This window comes from Hipposideros armiger, unplaced genomic scaffold (genome assembly GCF_001890085.2).
Source record: "Hipposideros armiger isolate ML-2016 unplaced genomic scaffold, ASM189008v1 scaffold_132, whole genome shotgun sequence".
NCBI lineage: Eukaryota > Metazoa > Chordata > Mammalia > Chiroptera > Hipposideridae > Hipposideros > Hipposideros armiger.
In genome coordinates, this window is record NW_017731482.1 from 1,401,970 (window position 1) to 1,420,922 (window position 18,953).

General features: G+C 38.8%; 1 protein-coding gene across 3 annotated transcripts in view; it reads right to left on the reverse strand.

Annotated features, from left to right (window-relative positions):
• C2CD3 (C2 domain containing 3 centriole elongation regulator) overlaps positions 1-18,953 on the reverse strand; it is a 117,073-nt gene that overhangs the window by 61,842 nt on the left and 36,278 nt on the right. For all 3 annotated transcript variants that reach the window (XM_019649338.1, XM_019649340.1, XM_019649339.1), the window contains 7 exons: positions 15,287-15,405; positions 13,026-13,148; positions 10,177-10,668; positions 7,689-7,840; positions 5,558-5,804; positions 2,191-2,371; positions 443-626 (listed from right to left, as the gene is read on the reverse strand). In XM_019649338.1, coding sequence (XP_019504883.1) covers positions 443-626; positions 2,191-2,371; positions 5,558-5,804; positions 7,689-7,840; positions 10,177-10,668; positions 13,026-13,148; positions 15,287-15,405 — 1,498 coding nt within the window. The remainder of the gene's footprint in view (positions 1-442; positions 627-2,190; positions 2,372-5,557; positions 5,805-7,688; positions 7,841-10,176; positions 10,669-13,025; positions 13,149-15,286; positions 15,406-18,953) is intronic.

The window sequence follows — 18,953 nt, forward strand, 5'->3', positions numbered from 1 at the left end:
TCGTGCAGGAGCACAAGTGTTTCTACGTGGAGCAGTCCTAATCTCTTTTTTTGGCTTCAGGCCCAAGCCCCTCCAATCTGGAGGCGTAATGAGGACCTGTTAGTATCTACACTACTTCCCTCTCAGGTCAAAACATCCCATTCTTAGATCACAAAGTTACCAAACCTAACTTCCACCTGATTCAGGAAAAGTTTCTGACAAGTGGATGGTATTCTTCCCTAGTTCTGCTCTGGATGCTGTTTCCTCTCCTTTTATTTATACTCTCTTAGTAATTTTACTTGGTTTCTTCGGGGTGGGAATGCAAAGGGGGAGAGTGAACACCTGTTTTCATGCTATTATCTTTCCTGGAATCTGCCAAAGTCTGCGACATGAGTTAAGGGAAGGCCGCTCTATGATTATGTACTTGCTTCCTAGGCACGGGACTGGCTTCTCCACATTGTACCTGCACCAGACTTCAAAGTGGACTCCACCTCCAGGCACGAGCGCCTGTGCAGAGAAGACACTGAGTAGGAGCCTTTGCACTGGAACTTCAGTTGGCAGCAGGAGAGAGTGATGGTGCTCACTATTAAAGATGGGGTCCGGAACACAGAGTGTGGTGGCAGATCTGAAAGGCTTCAGAGTGATTCCTGTGGAAAAGCAAAGCAATTCCGAACAATCCAACACATCCTTTAGTGTTGCATATCCAGTATATGCAATTTTAACCTCACGATAAAGAAAACAAAGCAGGTATTAGTACTACTTCATAGATAAGAATATGGACACTTTGAGGTTACACAGTGAACCCAAAGGTCTCAGAGCTGGTAGGTCACATCTGGACCCAGAATCTGTACCTTCAGACTGCGTTACTCCTACCAGGTCCATTTCCCTACTAGCGACGGTATTTAAGGTCTCATGATAATACAGAAGGGATCCCTTTGTTGGTGGACAAGTGCATGAGGGTTCCAATTTCTCCACATCCTTGTCACCATTTGTTAGTCTTTTTTTTTTTTTTTAAATTATAGCCATCTTAATGGATGTAAAGTGGTATCTTGTAGTGGTTTTAATTTGTGTTTTCCTGATGACTAATGATGTCGAGCATCTTTTCACGTGCTTTTTGGCCATTTGTATATCTTTGGAAAAATGTCTATTTAGATCTGTTGCCTATTTTTTAATTGGATTGTTTTTTTATTATTGATTTGTAAGAGTTCTTTATATATCCTGGGCACAAGTCTATTATTTGGACCTCAAAACCAACACTGGCAGCGCTTCTGCAGGTATTTGCTGACATGCTCGGAACGGCAAAAAACTCTGAGCCACCCAACTTGCTCATTCCAAGCTGAAGTCAAACAGGGCAACCCTCTGTCTTCTTGTTTCAGCTCTCAGAACTGACCGGAAGACAGAGGTAGGGGGCAGTGCAGCGCAGCGTGAAAAGTTCTGGCTCTGGAGCCAGTTGGATGGGGTACAAATGTCATCCTTGGCACTTGCTGCTAGTGGGGCGGCCTCAGTCACTTCACACTTCTGAACCTTGTTGTCTCTTTTGTAAAATAAGAATAGAATCGACCAGGATAAGTTGTTTTGAGGATTTAAGATCATGATCTATGTGAGATATGTATAGGTACATATTTCTCCCAGGAACAATGGTTCAGTATTCTCTAAGTCAGTGTTCTTGAAGACTTTATAGAATATAACTATTGTGGATAATGAAAATCAATTGTACGTTTATAGATGGTAAGAGTGAGTAGGCATGTAAATAATATAAGACGGGACAAGGTGTGAATAATTGATAGATGTAGGTAAAGGGTATAGAGAAGTTCTTTGTACTATTTTCACAACTTTCCCAACCATTTGAACTCAAATCACAATAAAAGGCCCCAAAAATTTTTAAGAAAAGAAAAATAAAGGGCCAGCTGAATGGCTCAGTTGGTTAAGAGCTCGCTCAAGAGTTTGAGCTCTGAGCAACAGCGGTTCGATGCCCAGCCCGAGCTGAGCTGCTGTTGAGCTGCCAAAAGGTGGCAGGATGGCTCAGCTAAAAAAAAAAAAAAGAAAAGAAAATACAAGAAAAGAAAAATAAACACTTAGCTTACCTCCTGTACTGCCCAGAAAGACTAGAAGCATCGAGGAACACAAAATTCACTCAGGAAAAATAAATTACTAAGTATATCCAATACAAGAACTATACAAGAATGAAGCAGCCTAATCTTCCAAACCTACCATTTTCAGGGAGCTCAGGTCCTTTTAGCAAACCGGATTGTGAGTCTTGAACTGGAAAGTAGTACTGGACATAACAATCTGCTTCTCCCCAGACTGTTGCCTGCAGAGGGGCTAGCCCTTTAACCTTTTCTACATGGACCTCAAAGTGGTGCTCCATCAATGCATTTCCTTGGTCCTTTTCCTATTAAACAAACAGAAAGACTGGTGAGCTTTAAAGAGTAACTTGCTTAGAATATTCCTGCTTCCCTATGAAGTCTGAGGATAGATGAAGAAATAAGCATAATTAATTAGCTGATACTAAAACAGATACTTAATTTTCATTGTATATAAATCTCACGGGCCAGCCAAGTGGAGCGTTGGTTAAGAGTTAGCTTGGGACGCCAGCTCTGAGTAGCAGGGTCCTGGTTCGGATCCCACATGAGGGCCAATGATGCTGCACCCTCTATAGCTAAGATGGTGAACAACAGCTCAACCTGGAGCTGGGCTGCTGTGAGTCGCCGGCGACGGCGTAGGCTGCAGTGGGGCTGGCCAGCAGCCAGCGTGAGCTGCCATGAGCTGTGGTGAGTGGCCGTCCAATGGCCGGTGAACAAATGCCTCACCCGGGAAGAGCGCAATGATAATACCAACATGGGCCAGTGAAACGACGTCCTCCACAACTAGACTGAAGAACAAAAGGACAGCAACTTGTCTGTTCCCCTTTCCTGATTCCCCAATGCTGTTCCCCTCCCCCAACTCCCCAGTAAAACCTTAAAAAGAAAAAAATCTCACAACTGCTCACTGTAATCAGATTAAGATGGGTTTATTCTAGACTGTGAGACTGGGTCAAAACTATGATATCCGTAAATGTAATCTAGTACATTAATAAAAAGGAAAAAAATGACTATTTCAAGAAACGCTAGGGCCGGCCAAGTGGCATGTTGGTTAAGAGTTGGCTTGGGAGCGTGAGCTCTGAGCAGCAGGGCCGCCGGTTCAATTCCCACATGGGCCAGTGATGCTGCGCCCTCTACAGCTAAGATGGTGAACAACAGCTCGACCTGGAGCTGGGCTGCCATGAGTAGCCGGCGACAGCGTAGGCTGCAGTGGTGCTGCAGTGGGCTGCTGTGAGCTACTGTGAGTGGCCGGCAGCCAGCAAGAGTTGCCATGAGCCACCATGAGCGGCTATCCAATGGCCAGCAACCGACTGCCTCAGCCGGGAAGAGCGCAATGGTCATAATACCAACATAGCCCAGTGAAGCGGCGTCCTCCACAACTAGACTGAAGAACAAAAAGGACGGCAACTTGTCTGTTCCCCTTCCCTGATTTCCCAATAAAATCTTACAAAAAAAAAGACTAAAAAGATATTTGATAAAATTCAACATCTTTTCCTAGTTCTCAGTACACTAAAATAGAAAGCTATTTCCTTTTAGGATAAGGAACACATTTGAAGCAAACTGGTATTAATTTACTTAATATTATTTTTAAGGAATAACACCAAAACTGTTCATTAATGGTAAGGGCTACTTGGACAGGTAACTAATACACTGTTAGTGAAGGTATTTCTACTAATAACAATTAATAATGTAGTTATTATTTACTATGACCCAAGCATTATACTAAGTCCTTCCTTTATATTAGCTTGTTTAACATGCATTGGAACCAGGATATGAACTCAGTAGTCTGACTTCAGAGCCAAAGTTCTTTACCTGTATTCTAACAGCCTCAGTAGGCACTAGATAACTGACTATTGGGAATATTCAAAGGGGCAATTCAGGATTCAGATAAGGGTCAGGCTGTATGCTTTATTCATATTTAACATTCGAACCACTAATCCAATAAAAACTGGAACAGAGATTGCATTAGGTCTTTGCTGTGAAATTTAAAAACATATGTCAGCGATATCTACTCAAAAACCTTACTTATAGAAACAGAAAACTTATAAGTTGACTCCCCAGAGAAGAAAAATATAGGAAAAATAACCCCTCTGAATTACAGCAGCACTTAATTTGGTTATACAGTATTACAGTAATTTAATAATAATAATTCAGTTCTGCAGATGTGGAACTGGATGAAGGACTTATGAGTAGAAGAGGAAAAACAATTGTATTTGTTGATATCCAACTTTCTGAGGACTTATTTTGTGCATATAGTGAGTAACATTTTCTAACTTTTAGTATGAAATTTAACAAAACCTCAGTCTATACTGCAACAATGTGAGGGCTGTATAACATCTAATAAGATTTGGGAATATCACAAATGATTTTTTAAAAATTTGTGCTTTTATGCCATTTTTAAATAAAAATAAAACACTATTGATAAACACTAAGATATTAAAAAAACAGAAAAGTTTACAGTTCTTAACAAATAAACAACCTACTAGTAGATATTTTTCTAATAGTTCTTTCTTTGCTAGACATTAAATTAGTCACTCAGATTTAGACTGAAAAACAACATATTTTAATGGCGTAGAGACTGAGATTTGGCTATACGAGATATCAAGAGACACCAAATGTAAGATACAATATGATACGACATAGCAGACTCAGAGTCAGAAGACCTGTGTCTGAACCCCAATTCTTCCATTCTAAGTTATGGAACCCTGGACAAGTAACACAACCTCTTTGATTCTGTTTTATCACCTCAAAGAAAGAATGATGATGACCCACCTTGTGTAGCTGTTAGGAAAATAAACATGATCAAGTATATCAAGGCGCTTTCTCAATTGCATAGCACTATATAAAACAATTACTTTTGAGTTATTAGAAAAACAGGGAACTTCACTGTAACTTTCCAACATGGATTTGGTTAAGAAACAGAATAATATTTTGCTGGCTTACATTTGGGATCACTCTTTATCTACCACCACCAATTTTTCCCCCCAGATTACCTTCTTTTTTTTTTAAATTAAGGCTATTATTTCAGAGCAGTTTCAGGTTCACCCCAACATTTTTTAACGGCAATTAAGTTAGTAAACTAGAGAATTATAATCTGGTTGTCCAGTTAGATTTCCTTTACAAATTCAAGGAACTCAGAGGGATACAGATATCCATTAAAAACATAAAGTATCAATGATTCTTCTGATCTATAGCAAGCATTGCAGTGCAAGTATGTTCTTTCGTTAAACCTTTCACTACTGAAATAAGGATTTGGGGCAAAGGATTCACTAAAACATGCAAGATAAAATGAGGTTATTATAATTGAAATTTACTGAGAGAGTAGATCTAAGTGTTCTCACCACACACAAAAGAACGTAACTAGGTGAAGTGATGGGTATGTTAATTAGCTTGATTATGATAATCATTTCACAATATAAACATATATCAAAACATCATGCTGTACACCTTAAAATGAGATTATGGTTTTTGTAAACAAGCAAGTGTTTAGTCACTACCATAGCAACGGATGCTACAGATGGCTGGTCCAGTAAATGGGCTGGCCTAGGGCTGAAGGGAGGAAGTGTTCCTTCTTCATTCTTTAATCTCTGTAGTGCCATTATCTGATCTGAAGAACCCATAGCTAAAAAGACTCGAAGGCTCCCGTTTTGCTGGCCTGAGAAAACATCAATCACAGGCATGTAGCTGTCGACAGCAACAACTGGGTACTGAGCATCAAGCAGCAGGTGAGAAATCTTGGGGTCTCTAAAGGGAGAGAAATTGTACATGAGCAAATAACAATCGTCAATCATGTTACAGAGTTGCTTAATTTCTATGCCTCATTTCATTTGGTTAATTTCTAATTTCACTTAGCTCATTTTCTGTTTGTTAAAAATGGATCTATAACTAGAAAAGTAATGGTGGTTTAGAAAAAACAGATGATTGTATCCATAATCCATCAAATAAAAAGTACGAGGCAGATAAGTTCCAAACGGAGCCATGTGAGGGCAGGGAATGTGTCTGATTTATCTCATCATGGCCCCAAGCCCAGTGTCTGGGGTTGAGTACTATCTCAGTAGAGGCCAGGTCAACTGCATTAGTTTACAGGTAGGCAGTGTGGTCAGCTAGAAAATGTATGAACTTTGGAGTCTGGCAGATAGGATTTAGATAATATTACCAATAATACCATCTGCTGGTACTATGTGGTAAGCACTTTACAGAATTTCTATACTTCTTCTAACACTGCAAAGGTTGACATTATCTGCTATTAACAGATGAGAAAAAAGTCCAAATGCTCTTCATTATACCATGCTGAATCTTAGCTCTACCCCTTACTTGTTGTGTAACTCTAAGTAACCAATTGAACGTTTCTAAGTCTATTTCCTCATCTGTAAAATGCAGGTAATAAAACTTCCATCAAAGCTGTTGTTAGGACTAAACTGAGGTAACAAATATAAAATACCAACTATGTTGCTTGATACATAATAAATGCTCAGTAATTGGTAGCTACTATTGCTTTATGCTCTCTCAGCAAAGAATGGGGTCTAATGAAATGAGAAGGGGAGGGGAATACCAGGCCAGACAAATATCACAACTAAGCAAAAAGGGTCAAAGCCCAAAGCCTACAGCTGGCAGTGGTATCATGATTCCCGCAGTACTCCTGGGCCTGACCATGCTTTCCAATGTTACCATCAATAAGATTGAACTGTTCCCAGAAGGCTTACCCATTTATTTTCTCACTAGAATCTCACAATCGCTCCAAGAGAGGAAGGGGATCTATCAGCACCTTCATTTTACAGGTGATGAAAAGAAAGCCAGAGAGGTCGACTTCTCCAAATTAAAGGACAAGTCTCCTCATTTGTAAAATAGGGATAACGGTTAATACCTCCTGGAGTTATAGAAAGGCTCACATGAGACAGTGCCCACAAAAGTGCTCTTTATAAAATATAAAACAGCATTTAAAACATAAATCCATGAGGAGGCTGTTAGGAAAGAGGTTAGTGCTAAAATAATTAAAAATCAGTACCTTGAATCAACACAAAAAATAAACAGTCTGTACTGAAGATAGAAATAGCCTTCAGATAAATCAATACCCCATCTAGGTGTTGGGTAGTGATAAGTGAGGTACAGTAAACAAATATGAAGGTCTAAAAGACAATACTCAGTAGAGAAGTGGTGCAAATAGCTGACGTGAACAATGCTAAAGTTTTGTGACAGAGGTGAATAATTAGTTTTGTCAGGTGGTAACCTTTGACAGTAGAGCTTCTTCGTGAGGAGAGTGGACTCTCGAGCCAGGCTCTCTGGGTTCTAACCTGGTTCTACTACTTAGGCTAGATATGACATGTTATTTATTAATAACTTTTCTGTGCTCATCTGTAAAATAAGGAAAATAAAAGTTACCTGCCTCAGAGGATTGTTGTGAGGATTAAATGACTTGATGGGATAAGGTTCTTAGCATAGGGACTGAAACATGGTAAGCAATAGCTGTAAGACTGCTTTGACACAGAAGAGCAGAAACTATGGTAAAATTGAAATAAGTTCGCCAAGGAATTACTGAGCTAGTCATGCTTGCACACCAAAAGAATTCCTCTTCAGTCCATAGAAAGTTAAAGATGTAGAATAAAGAATACTTCAAAAGATCCTATTTACTTGAATGACATGTAAAACTGATGGAGGGGGAGTTTCACCAGCCCGAGCAGCTTGTCCTGTCCTGGGCTCCGCACCTTGTTCCAAGTTTCGATTACCATCACATTGTTCTTTAGCCTTTCCAGGTATTTGGGAGACAGGGAGATGGGAATCACCTGCAAAGAGGAAGAACCACAAAACAAAAGCCCATATCTGAGACAAATGAGCAATTTATACTTTTATTCAACACACATTTACTGAAAGCCTACTGTGTGCCATGCACAGTGCTAGGAGCTGAAGACCCAATCTACATCCTCAGTCCTAAGCCACATTCTAGTGTCTGTGGCTAAATATAATACAAAATGGATTGAGTTCTCTGATGACAAAGCTCATATAGATAGGGCATCACGGACCCAGAGAAAGCTGTCAGACATATCAATCATGGTTCCTGCCAATTCAGTCAACCTTCCTAAGGCAAAATGACCCATTTGTGAGCCCCTGCTGAAAGACTGATGTTTTTTGAAACAAAGATGGCTACTGACTAGACAAGGGTTTAGCAACTGATCAAAGGGCAGCCAAACCATTGGTTGCGTGGTATGGCCCTGTGCAAAAAGCTCTGCCCAGTAGGTGTTATGGTAAATATAGCAAGGCCAACTGTTCATCTGGATTTTCAGTGTAAAATTATTCCAGAATTGGCCAGCTACCTGATAGCTAAAAGAGAAAAGAGAAGTGACAAAGAGAAGCAGAAATCTAGAGCGAAGAGCAGGTGAGTCAAATTAATGACAGACTCAAAGGCCCACCCCATTTCAAGGAACCCAACCTACAGTACAATTGCAACAGCAGAGGAGAGGCGAGATAAGCCCCAGTGATGAAACCAATAGAAAACATGAGCAGCAAAAGGGTAAAACCAGAAATGATATAAGGTGTGATGAGAGGAAGACACCGGAAGAGCAGAGAACCAGAAGAGCTACTTTTGTATCCAATTACGAACTTCCAATTATGTAAGGTACCCTGAGCACATTTCTGTTTCCTGAACCCTCCCTTTTAAAGGGTCTTGTAGTCCCAACTAAGGATTTGGACTCTATGCAGAAGTCTATGGGGAAATCACTACAAGGTTTGAAGCAGGGAAGTAAAATATTCAGTTTAGTGTTTTAGAAAGATCATTCCGTTTGGTGCACAGCCGAAGGAATGAACAGGGGGCAACCACAAACAGGTAGGCCAGTCTAAAGGCTATCTGGGATGAGAGTGAGATCCTGAATGAAAGCAATCGCAATGAAATGGAGATAAGAGGATTTATTCCAGAGATAATTAAGTTTGCAGCATCTATTGGACTTGGTGAATAATTATGTAAGAAAGAGTCAAGGAGGCCTTTTGAGCTCCCTCTTTTGCTCAGCCCGCTCCAAACTCTTTGGAATGTACTTTCTTTTCTAATAATGGGCCCTTGAGCCACTGCTTTCTGCTCGGGCCCGCTTCTATTTCTTTGAAGTGTCCTTTTTCTTCTAATAAACTGTCTTGCACCACTTTAAAGAAAGAAAGAAAGAAAGAAAGAAAGAAAGAGTCAAGGATAACTTTTAGATTCTGCTTGGGTTTTTGAGTAAATTATAATATGAATTAGGGCAGACAGGAAGAGAAACAGATTTGGAAGGAATAATAAATTCAGATTTGGACACATCTGAATTTTCTCTTTCATTTACACGTCTTTATTGAATACCTGCGATATGCTGGTGATATGTTAGGTGGCAAGTGTAAGGTGCTTTTAAGACGTCCAATTGGGGACCGACTAGCCAGCAGTTAGATGGAGAGATCTGAAACTAGAGGGAAATGTCTGGCCTACATAAAAGTGTGGATTTGGAAGTCACATAAATGAGAGCTGGAGTAATGGGAGTAAATGTGGTAACCATGGGGAAGAGAAGGTGTGGAAGAATTCCAAGGGTAGAGTAATTAAAGGTAAGACAAACGAAGAAGTGCTGGCGTCACTCTACTCTTTTCCTACTGGCCCAATGGCCAAAAAAGAACAGTTGTTGAGCATTAAGAAAATACAAGAATAGAGTTAAAAAACCAAGAAAGGAAATAATTTAAGCAATAGCATGAAATTCTACAGAGAAATCATGTAAGATGAGTGTTGAAATAAGTTGAGTTACAAATGAGAGTGAGAATGAATGAATGAATGAATGAATAAATAAGGAGAGACTGGAGAAACAGAAAAGAAAGGGGGGAAAGTTTAACAGATCAAAGCCCTAGAAAAGCAGCAAGGAACAGAACTCAGAATTCAGACAAAAGACTGAGAACAGAAAGAAATAAAGACAAACAATTTAAAAATGTTGGCAATGTCTTTTCCTTGTTCCATCCAATAGTGGGACTGGCTTTGCAAAACAGATAATCATAAAGGTTCCCGCCGGTCTGCACAGTCTACATTTCTCTTACAATGCCATTATGATTTGGGAAACATCCTTGTCTCTTAATCCCACCCATCCCTAGTGGATATGACATGTTAAGACACATACAAAGTTACCTGAGAAAAGTTAAAGACTGGTTTCGTTGTGCCCCACGCGATAACAGATCTGGTGACTTCCTCTGTGCTAAAGAGTTTGCAATTTAAATAAACATTGCACGGTGGCTGTTTCTCAGATTCTCCAGTAATGAAATCTTTCCCATCTGGCACCATCAACAGCACATGCAATAGCAAAGCACTCTCTTTTGTGGACCCATTTGTCTGATTTACTAAATTGTGAGCAGGCACAGCCATGAAGGTTGAAGGATTTGGTGCAACAGGGCTTGGTGACTTTGGGTTGAGGAGTATCAAATTTTGTGCTTCCTTTGCAGCTTCTTCATGAACTTGATTTAGGTTCTGTGGATTTCTGGTACAGGTAACATGTTGGCTAGGTTCTAGTAGTTTCTTATCTGGACTTGTTAGAGCACACAGTGGGTTATGTTGGGTGCTGCTATTCAACTTAGTCTTGACACCAGTGAAATCTTTGTTGTCTATAATAAGCTCCACAGTTACCTACAGAACACAAAAGGAAGAGAGTTAGTTGGAATCTTTTCTAGAATCTCAGAATTTTGGAGCTAGATGCAGCATTGGATTGTTAGAAATTAATTTATCCTCAAATACCACAATAGTAAGACTATTAATAGACTGCATATCCATTACCTTACCAAGATTAAGAAAAGCTAGGCAGATGACTTATGAATAATTTAAGATGAGCCTGGAAAATCATATTGTGCTGGAAAATAAGGACGTGCTCAGAAGAGAATGCAGACATATGAAAGGAAACAGAATCTAGGTGAGGTGGCTCCCACTGGCCAAATCTGGGAAAACCTGAGCATCAAAAGGAATAATAATAGTAATGGACTATAACCCACTGAATAATGTAAGAATTTATGAGTCTGTACCAATATAAATAAATATGGCAGAAGGGGCAACGCTTACATATATTGGAATGCCAATTAATAAATGTATGAGGAATTCATGGTAGAGTTAGGAAATCATCATCTTTCAATCATCATAGCAATATATGACTCAGGTAAACTTTAAATGGAGGGATTTTACAAAATAACTGGCCTTATTTTTCAAAAATATCAAAGTACTGAAAGACAAGAAGGGCTGCAGACCTGTCCAGACTAAAGGAGATTAGAGAGATATAACAATTAAATGCAATGGATGATCCTGGGCTGGAGAAACAATGCTACAAAGGGAAGTACTGGCAAAACTGGTAAAACCTGAGTCTGCACTATAGATACAGTATCACCGTTACACTGATTTTTATAACTATACAGTGTTCTGTATGATAATGTCTTTGTTCTTAGGAAACATACACCAGAATTTAGGGGGAAAGAGGCATGGTATCTGTAACACATTCTCAAATAGTTCAGGAAAAAACTGCATATGTGTGTGTAGAGAGCAAGGAGGGAGACGAGAAGGAGGAAGAAAAAAGACAGAAAGAAGAGGTAGACACCCAATGATAAAGCAAATGTAACAAATGGTAATAATTGGTGAGGGCATGTGAGTTCTTTGTGCTATTTTTGCAATTTTTCTCTAAATTTGTACTTATTTTTAAAAAGTTAAAAGTGTTAAGTAAAAGAAGTTGCAAGATGGGGGCAGCTGGTTAGCTCAGGTGGTTAGAGCGCAGTGCTCATAACACTAAGGTTGCCGGTTCAATCCCCACATGGGCCACTGAGCTGCGCCCTCCACAACTAGATTGAAGACAACTACTTGACTTGGAGCTGATGGGTCCTGGGAAAACACACTGTTCCCCAATAAAAATGTTAAAAAAAAAGATGCAAGATAAATGATGAACAATAAAAGTGGTCACTATTATGAGACTGAATTAATAAAAAGGGGACTTGCTGCTTCTTTTATTTAAAACCCACAGCAAAATTCTTTTGCTCTGTTGAATACAGACGGCAATCTATCTAGAACAGTACTTTCTCAACAGAGCCAGAATAGAAACAATTCTAGTCCATCAATTCTATTTATTACCTCAGATTTTAAATCTTGTAGCCCAGAATGAACTAGGAAAGCATAGTTTGACATGGCTATTGGTAGGGAATCTGCAAGACAGAAGGCTGCAGTGGTAGGCTAGGGTCATGAGTATGCCCTGTATTTCATCCTTTGGGTGATGAGGAGCCATGGAAATGTTTTAGGTGTGGGCCATGATGATTTTAAAAACTCCCCAGGATAAGACAAAGCTATATACTAAAGCTACACATCCAAATTCTGCCCCCTAAGGAACTCTGATGCTTCTGAATATAAGGAAAGAACCCTCTCCAATTATACTTCAGAATTCATTCTACCAGGGACAAACTCTGCCACTTCTCTCCTTGTTCACTGCTGCTACTCTAGTCCAAGTCATCGACCATCTATTTTCTGGACTCATGCAACAGCCTCCCTATTTTCCCTCTTGCCCCCTACAATCTATTTTCCACATAGTAATCTTTTTTTTTTTTTAGCTGAACCATCCTGCCACCTGTTGGCAGCTCAGCGGCTGCTCAGCTCGGGCCGGACCCGAACTGCTGTTGCTCAGAGCTCAAACTCTTGAGCGAGCTCTTAACCAACTGAGCCACTTAGCTAGCCCCCTCCTCATGCTTTTTACTAGGCAGCTTCTTTCTTTCGTTCTTCAAATCTCACCTTAAATGTCACCTCCTTAGAGAGACCTTCCCTGACCACCATCTCCCACTTCCCCCCAGGTACTCACTATCATATCATACCATTTATTTTCTTCACAGCACTGCTGTTGCCCTATTTTAATATAATTTGCAAGAGCAGAGACCCTGATTTTCTTGCTCACTGTTGTAATCTCAAGGGCCAGCCAGTAATACATGCTCCATAAATACTTGATTGCCTGAACGATACCTACATACCGTGAGGGGGCCAAGTGGAGTCTGACCATTTTCCTGCTGCACTGGAAGCTTGTCAGTGAAAGAAAGGAGCTCAGAATGAATGACAGCTCTCAAAGGCAGTGATGCAGACCCAATGACTTCCGGCTGGGAGAAGAAAAGAAAAAGTTCAGGTTAAATGAAAGAGGAGCCACAGGGAACTTTAACTGAAGTGACAATATATAATATTTTATAAAGGAACCCATGCTTTATGAAGTAAATAGCTTATCTGACGAAGGCAACTCTAAGTAGGAGCCCATATTCTGCTATATTTTGGTACCTCTTCTGGGTTTCACTACTTCTCTGTGGAAGATTATAGAGGGTTTCAAGAGCCACAAATAAGTTGGAAGATTATCTTTTTCTCTTTTTAAGAGTTGAATGAAAAACGTTCAACTTTACTCTTATTAAAAGTATAAAATGAAATTAAGGTGATATAATTTTTTGCCATTAAAGCTAAGGTAATTATAAAAATATATCCCTGATGATATCAAGGTTATGGAGAAGTAGAGGCTTCTCCACTTCTGGAAGTCATATGCCTAAGGTTGGGACTATAAACTAGCAACATACATTTGGGCAGCAAATTTGGCAATAAATATAAAAAGCATTCAATATTCATTCATATTCTTTGACCCAGTAATTTCACTTCTGGGAATCTATACTAAAGAAATAATAAACAATATTTCAAAAGCTTATATACAAATAAGTATATTTTAAAAGTTAATAATGAGAAATAACTAGATGTTCAATAGTCAGAAATTATTAAGTTAATTATAGCACATTCCTACAATGAAATACTATGTAGCCATTAAAATGTTTATTAAAAGTCTGAATTAACATAAACAATATTTGTTGTAATGTTTGGTAAAAATAGGGTATTAAATTACATATATAATAAAACTTCAAATATTTATAGTGATGTAGAAAAGATTAAATATATATTTTTGAAAAAATGAATTAAAACCCTCAAGACAATGTTAAATTTAAAAAGCAGGATAGAAGGGCCAGCCAAGTGGCTTAGTTGGTTAAGAGCTCACTCAAGTGTGTGAGCTCTGAGCAACAGTGGTTCAAGTCCCGGCCTGAGCTGAGCTGCTGCTGAGCTGCCAACAGGTGGCAGGATGACTCAGCCTAAAAAAAAATAATAAATTAAAAAAACAAAATAAAAAGGATAAAAATCACTTACAAAATTATCTTAACACTTTCAAAGATTTACATATATAATATATTCATTTGAAAAAGATAAAAGAGACACAGAAATATTAACAATAGTTATTTCTTGGTGATGGGGTTATACAAAAGTGAGTAGATGATTTTTGCTCTTTAAAAATATTTTAAAGTTCTCTAGAAAAAATGTATAATTTTTAATAATTAAAAAAATGCCATTAACTATGTGATTGAATGTAAATATACTGAAATGTTTATAGAGTTTATCTTATGATTGTGGAATTATGTTTTTCTTTCTCTTCCTATTTTTCTGTATTTTCTAAAAAGAACCTGTGGTATTTATAGCCTCTTAAAAAACAAATGAAAATAAAACAAGGTACATTCCTCATGCTATCCATACCAAAGAGGTCAAGATTACAAAAGCTACTCTTTTACTGAAGAAGTAAAAACTGCTCATGACATAGTTTACTGATTTATGTTATACCAATTACAAACAAATTTTATAATGTTGGAACTAGCTGATCAAAATTGCTGCCTTCATTATATTATTTTAAACATGGGTTGGATACCTACCTTATGTATTCTGCTTTAAAGAAAAAAGTATAATCTCAAATTAAGGCTAATAGCCTACATCAATCCAAATACATATTCAACTCTTCATATTAGGTAGCACAGTAAAGACATTAAGAACTTAGGATCTAAAGTCAAAATACTTGGGATGGAGTCCTGGCTTTGTCTTTTATTAGGCTGGGTGACCTTAGACAAGTTACTTCACTGAATCTCAGCTTTTTCATCTGTAAAATGAAGATAATGTCCCTAATTCACAGAGTCGTGGTAATGGTTAAATTTGATGGTGTATTTGTGTAGAGCCTTTAGCACATCCAGTTTATTAACGAATAGCAATCAGGCCATAATATCTGGTCTATAATAAACAGAGATTAAAATAATAATAATAATAAATAATTATAAGCATTAGTGTTGTCTGAGCCTAGAGAAATTCCTAGTTTAGAAAGAAACATAATTTTAAGTATGTTCTAAATCCCTGGTGTAAACGGTAAGGCAAAGGTCAAAATCACTTGAAGTACCTTTTTCTGTGGGGTTTTCTTTGAATAAATTTGGAAAATGAGGTTGGAATTCCACCAGTGTTCTATCATTGGGCCACCAAACTGTACTGGAAACACAAATCTCTGCTGAAATTTCACCACTGTAAGGAGAACCAGACACATAAACACATGTCATGCTACCCAACTAGTGCCATCATCAATCCATGCTTTGATACCACCCACTTCCCTTTCAAATCTAACTAAAATCTCTTTCAGGAACCTAGTCAGCGTAACTTCACAGAAGTGTTAGGGCTATAGGCATTGAAGAAGTAAAGACAAAAAGAAAACCCTGAGAATAGTACAGAGAAGAAAAGCAGTGCTATGTTGCTCTGCTTTGTTATGAGAAATATATGAAGAACATGAGTACAAGGTGTGTAAAGAGATACTGTACACTTCACTGGGTTATGGAAATATGACAACTGTTTTCACAAGACAGGTTGGTAGGCAGCGTAATAAATGAAGGGCGCTAGCTGAATTGTGGGACAATGAAAGTAAATGAAGAGAAGGAATAATTGAATCAAAAACAATAATAATGCAAATAAGTTTATCTTCTGGCTAAAGACTAGGGACTCACTCAGACAAGGTTCCAGATACTGATGTTAGTTAGCAGTGTTAGGTGGGGTAGAGCCTGTCTCTTGGATGAAAAGAAAGGGGTTTCTGCTATAATAGCAAGTATAAACAGGATAAAGTGATGGTAGTATTTGAGTCTTTTCACTGCTACAGGGTTTTAACAGTTTTAAAAAAAGCAATCTGGCACTCGAATCCTTTGATGAGAGTAAGTTTTGTTACTTATTAGTGACCACCTCAGTCACAAATTATCACCTGTAAAATGATCTTCCAGTCCATTCACTTCTACACCCTTAAAATGGATCTGAAGAACCCTCACAAAAGACCCAGTTACAGAGAGAATCCACTATCTCTAGTGTTCATTCAAACTGCCCATTTGACCTACTGATCTATTCATCTTAATTCTTGACTTGGTTTACTTCTCTTGGTACTCATGGACAGGATCTGGCTCTTGCTATCTGGATCCACACATAGGAACTGTGAACAAAAGGTCTGGGCCCAGGCAACCCACACCCACTAGACTAGCTTACCTGCTTATCCTATCAGAGGAAGGGAAGTAGCACCACCACCTCATTGCTGTGCAGGGAGGTTTGACTGAGGTAACAGACGATAAAGCACTTGGGTCACTATAAAATCCTTTGTATACAAACAGAACTCTTTCAGTCTGGTGTCACTCATATTTCTCTTCATCACCTAGGTACGTTTTTGCACTATATTACCATATTTCTCACATAATTCTGTTTTTTAAGATAATTTTTTTTAAACCACTAAAAAAAGTGAGTTAGGCAATAATGGAAGAAAAAATTCATGTGAATAAATTGGTAACAATATTCTGGAGATTTTTTTAAAAGTTGGAAGGGATCCTGAAAATGCCTAGTCCAGTCCATATTTTTGTTAAGAGATGAAAAGTGATTTTGTCTAAGGTCACACAATTAGTGTGTGGTATAACGAGAACTAGAACTGTGTTTTCCAATTCCCAGGCTAATGCTTATTCCACACTTCCATATGACCATCCTTAGAAGGACATGGGGAGAACTCAACCACTGTCACTGACAACAATAATAATGCATGACAAGCAATATAGATGAAGAAGCGACATAGGTTTGTAATAAAAAAAGTTTTAGGTTCAATTCGTTCTACCATAAACCAGCTGTATTATCTTAGACAAGCTATTTAATTGACTTCTGTCTCAGTTTTCGCTTTCCTCATCTGTGTGTGTGGTTTTTGTTTTTTTTTAAATCTTGAAAAAAAAAATTTTTTTTTTAAATTGGGAATTGGGAAAGAGGAACAGTGTTGGGGAACTGGGGAAAGGGACCAGCCAAGTTGTTGTTCTTCAATCTTAGTTGTGGAGGGTGCCAGTCATCATCTGGCTGCCGGTGGGCAGCTCATGGCCTCTAAGCTCAAAATGCTGTGTTCAGTCTAAGTTGCGGGTGGGCATAGCCACCATCTCATGCGGGAGTCGAACCAGCAGCCTTCTTGTTAAGAGCACATGCTCTATCCACCAAGCCATCCGGATGGCAGCTCAGCCCAAGGTGCGGAGTTCAGTCTTCGTTGTGGGTGGGCACAGCCGACCATCGAATAGGCAGTCTTGTTGTTAGGAGCACGTGCTCTCACCAGCTGAGCCATCCTGACATCTGTTGGCAGCTCAGTGGCAGCTCAGCTCGGGCGCAACATCACTGGCCCATGTGGGAATCAAACTGGTGGCCCGGTTGCTCAGAGCTCGCTCTCTTAAGCTACCGTATTTGCCGGCGTATAAGACGACTGGGCGTATAAGACGACCCCCTAACATTTCCACTCAAAATACAGAGTTTGTTATATACTCGCCGTATAAGACTACCCCCTCTTCCGCACACCTTCCACACACCAAATAAAAGGTAAAACAATATCAGATTTGATTTCAACATTTATATTTATATTCAAATGCTTATGACATGCAGGAAAACTGTCACAAGGCTGTATGTAATCAAACATATACATAAATCGCGATTCGCGATTTTGCGCTATCATACTGGGTGTATGGTCGGCTGTGTGCGATTTTGCGAGTGTGGTAAAATCGCATAACAGCAAAATCGCATAACAGCCGAGCATACACCCAGCAGCGCTGCTGATGCCTGAACGGTATGTGGAATGAAGTGGGCGGGCATCGGGAGGCCACTATGGCACGGGGCAAGCACTATGGGCAGTCTATCTGAAGTGTACCTGGCGTATAAGACGACCCCCCACTTGGAGGCATATTTTTCAGGGCCAAAAAATCATCTTATACGCCGGCAAATACGGTAACTCTTAACCAACTGAGCCACTCGACGGGCCCTGTGTGTGTGTTTTAATTTAAGGAATAAATGATTAATATATGTAAAATGCTGAGTAGAGTTCTTGGCACATGATTTAATTCCCAATAAATGTGAGCTACTATTAGTTACATACTATTTTCAAGTTTAATGCTTTTACATTCATTATCCCATTTGACTATCCATTAATTCCCTTCTGTAACAAAGGCAGTTGTTTTGTAGTTACCATGTTAACTGAAACGCATGCATATCAGAACCATCTCCTTGCTATAGATCAGTTTTACAGATGGGGAAACTGAGGCTCAGACAAGTTTTAAGAAACTCATCAACTGTCACATAGGTAGGAGGAGGTAGCTGGGGAAGACCTGAGAAAAGTCAACATTTTTCTTTGCATATGGGATTTGATAAAAATAATTTAATCATAGTAGAACTCCTAACGTATTTACTTCACCCAACAGGATGAAATATACCTTCTCAAATGCTCTAAACAAACCTACAGAGCAGCTTCTTTTGCTATCGATAATTTAAACATACAGCCAGGAAGTAAATATGAAAAAATTTAAATGCCCTAATTCTTCCTTAGTGATGAGGAAAGTAAAACAATGTATTTTAATAAAAGAGTATATTAAAGTACTTTGGTGCTGTTTTTAAGGGTAAATAAGTATCTTTAATGTTTGTGCTGGAAATACTCACACCAAGTGAGAAATAATGCATTATTTATTCATTGAAGCAGTATTTTTAACAGTAAAATATTGAAAACAACTTAAATACTGATCAACAGAGGGTGTTTAAGT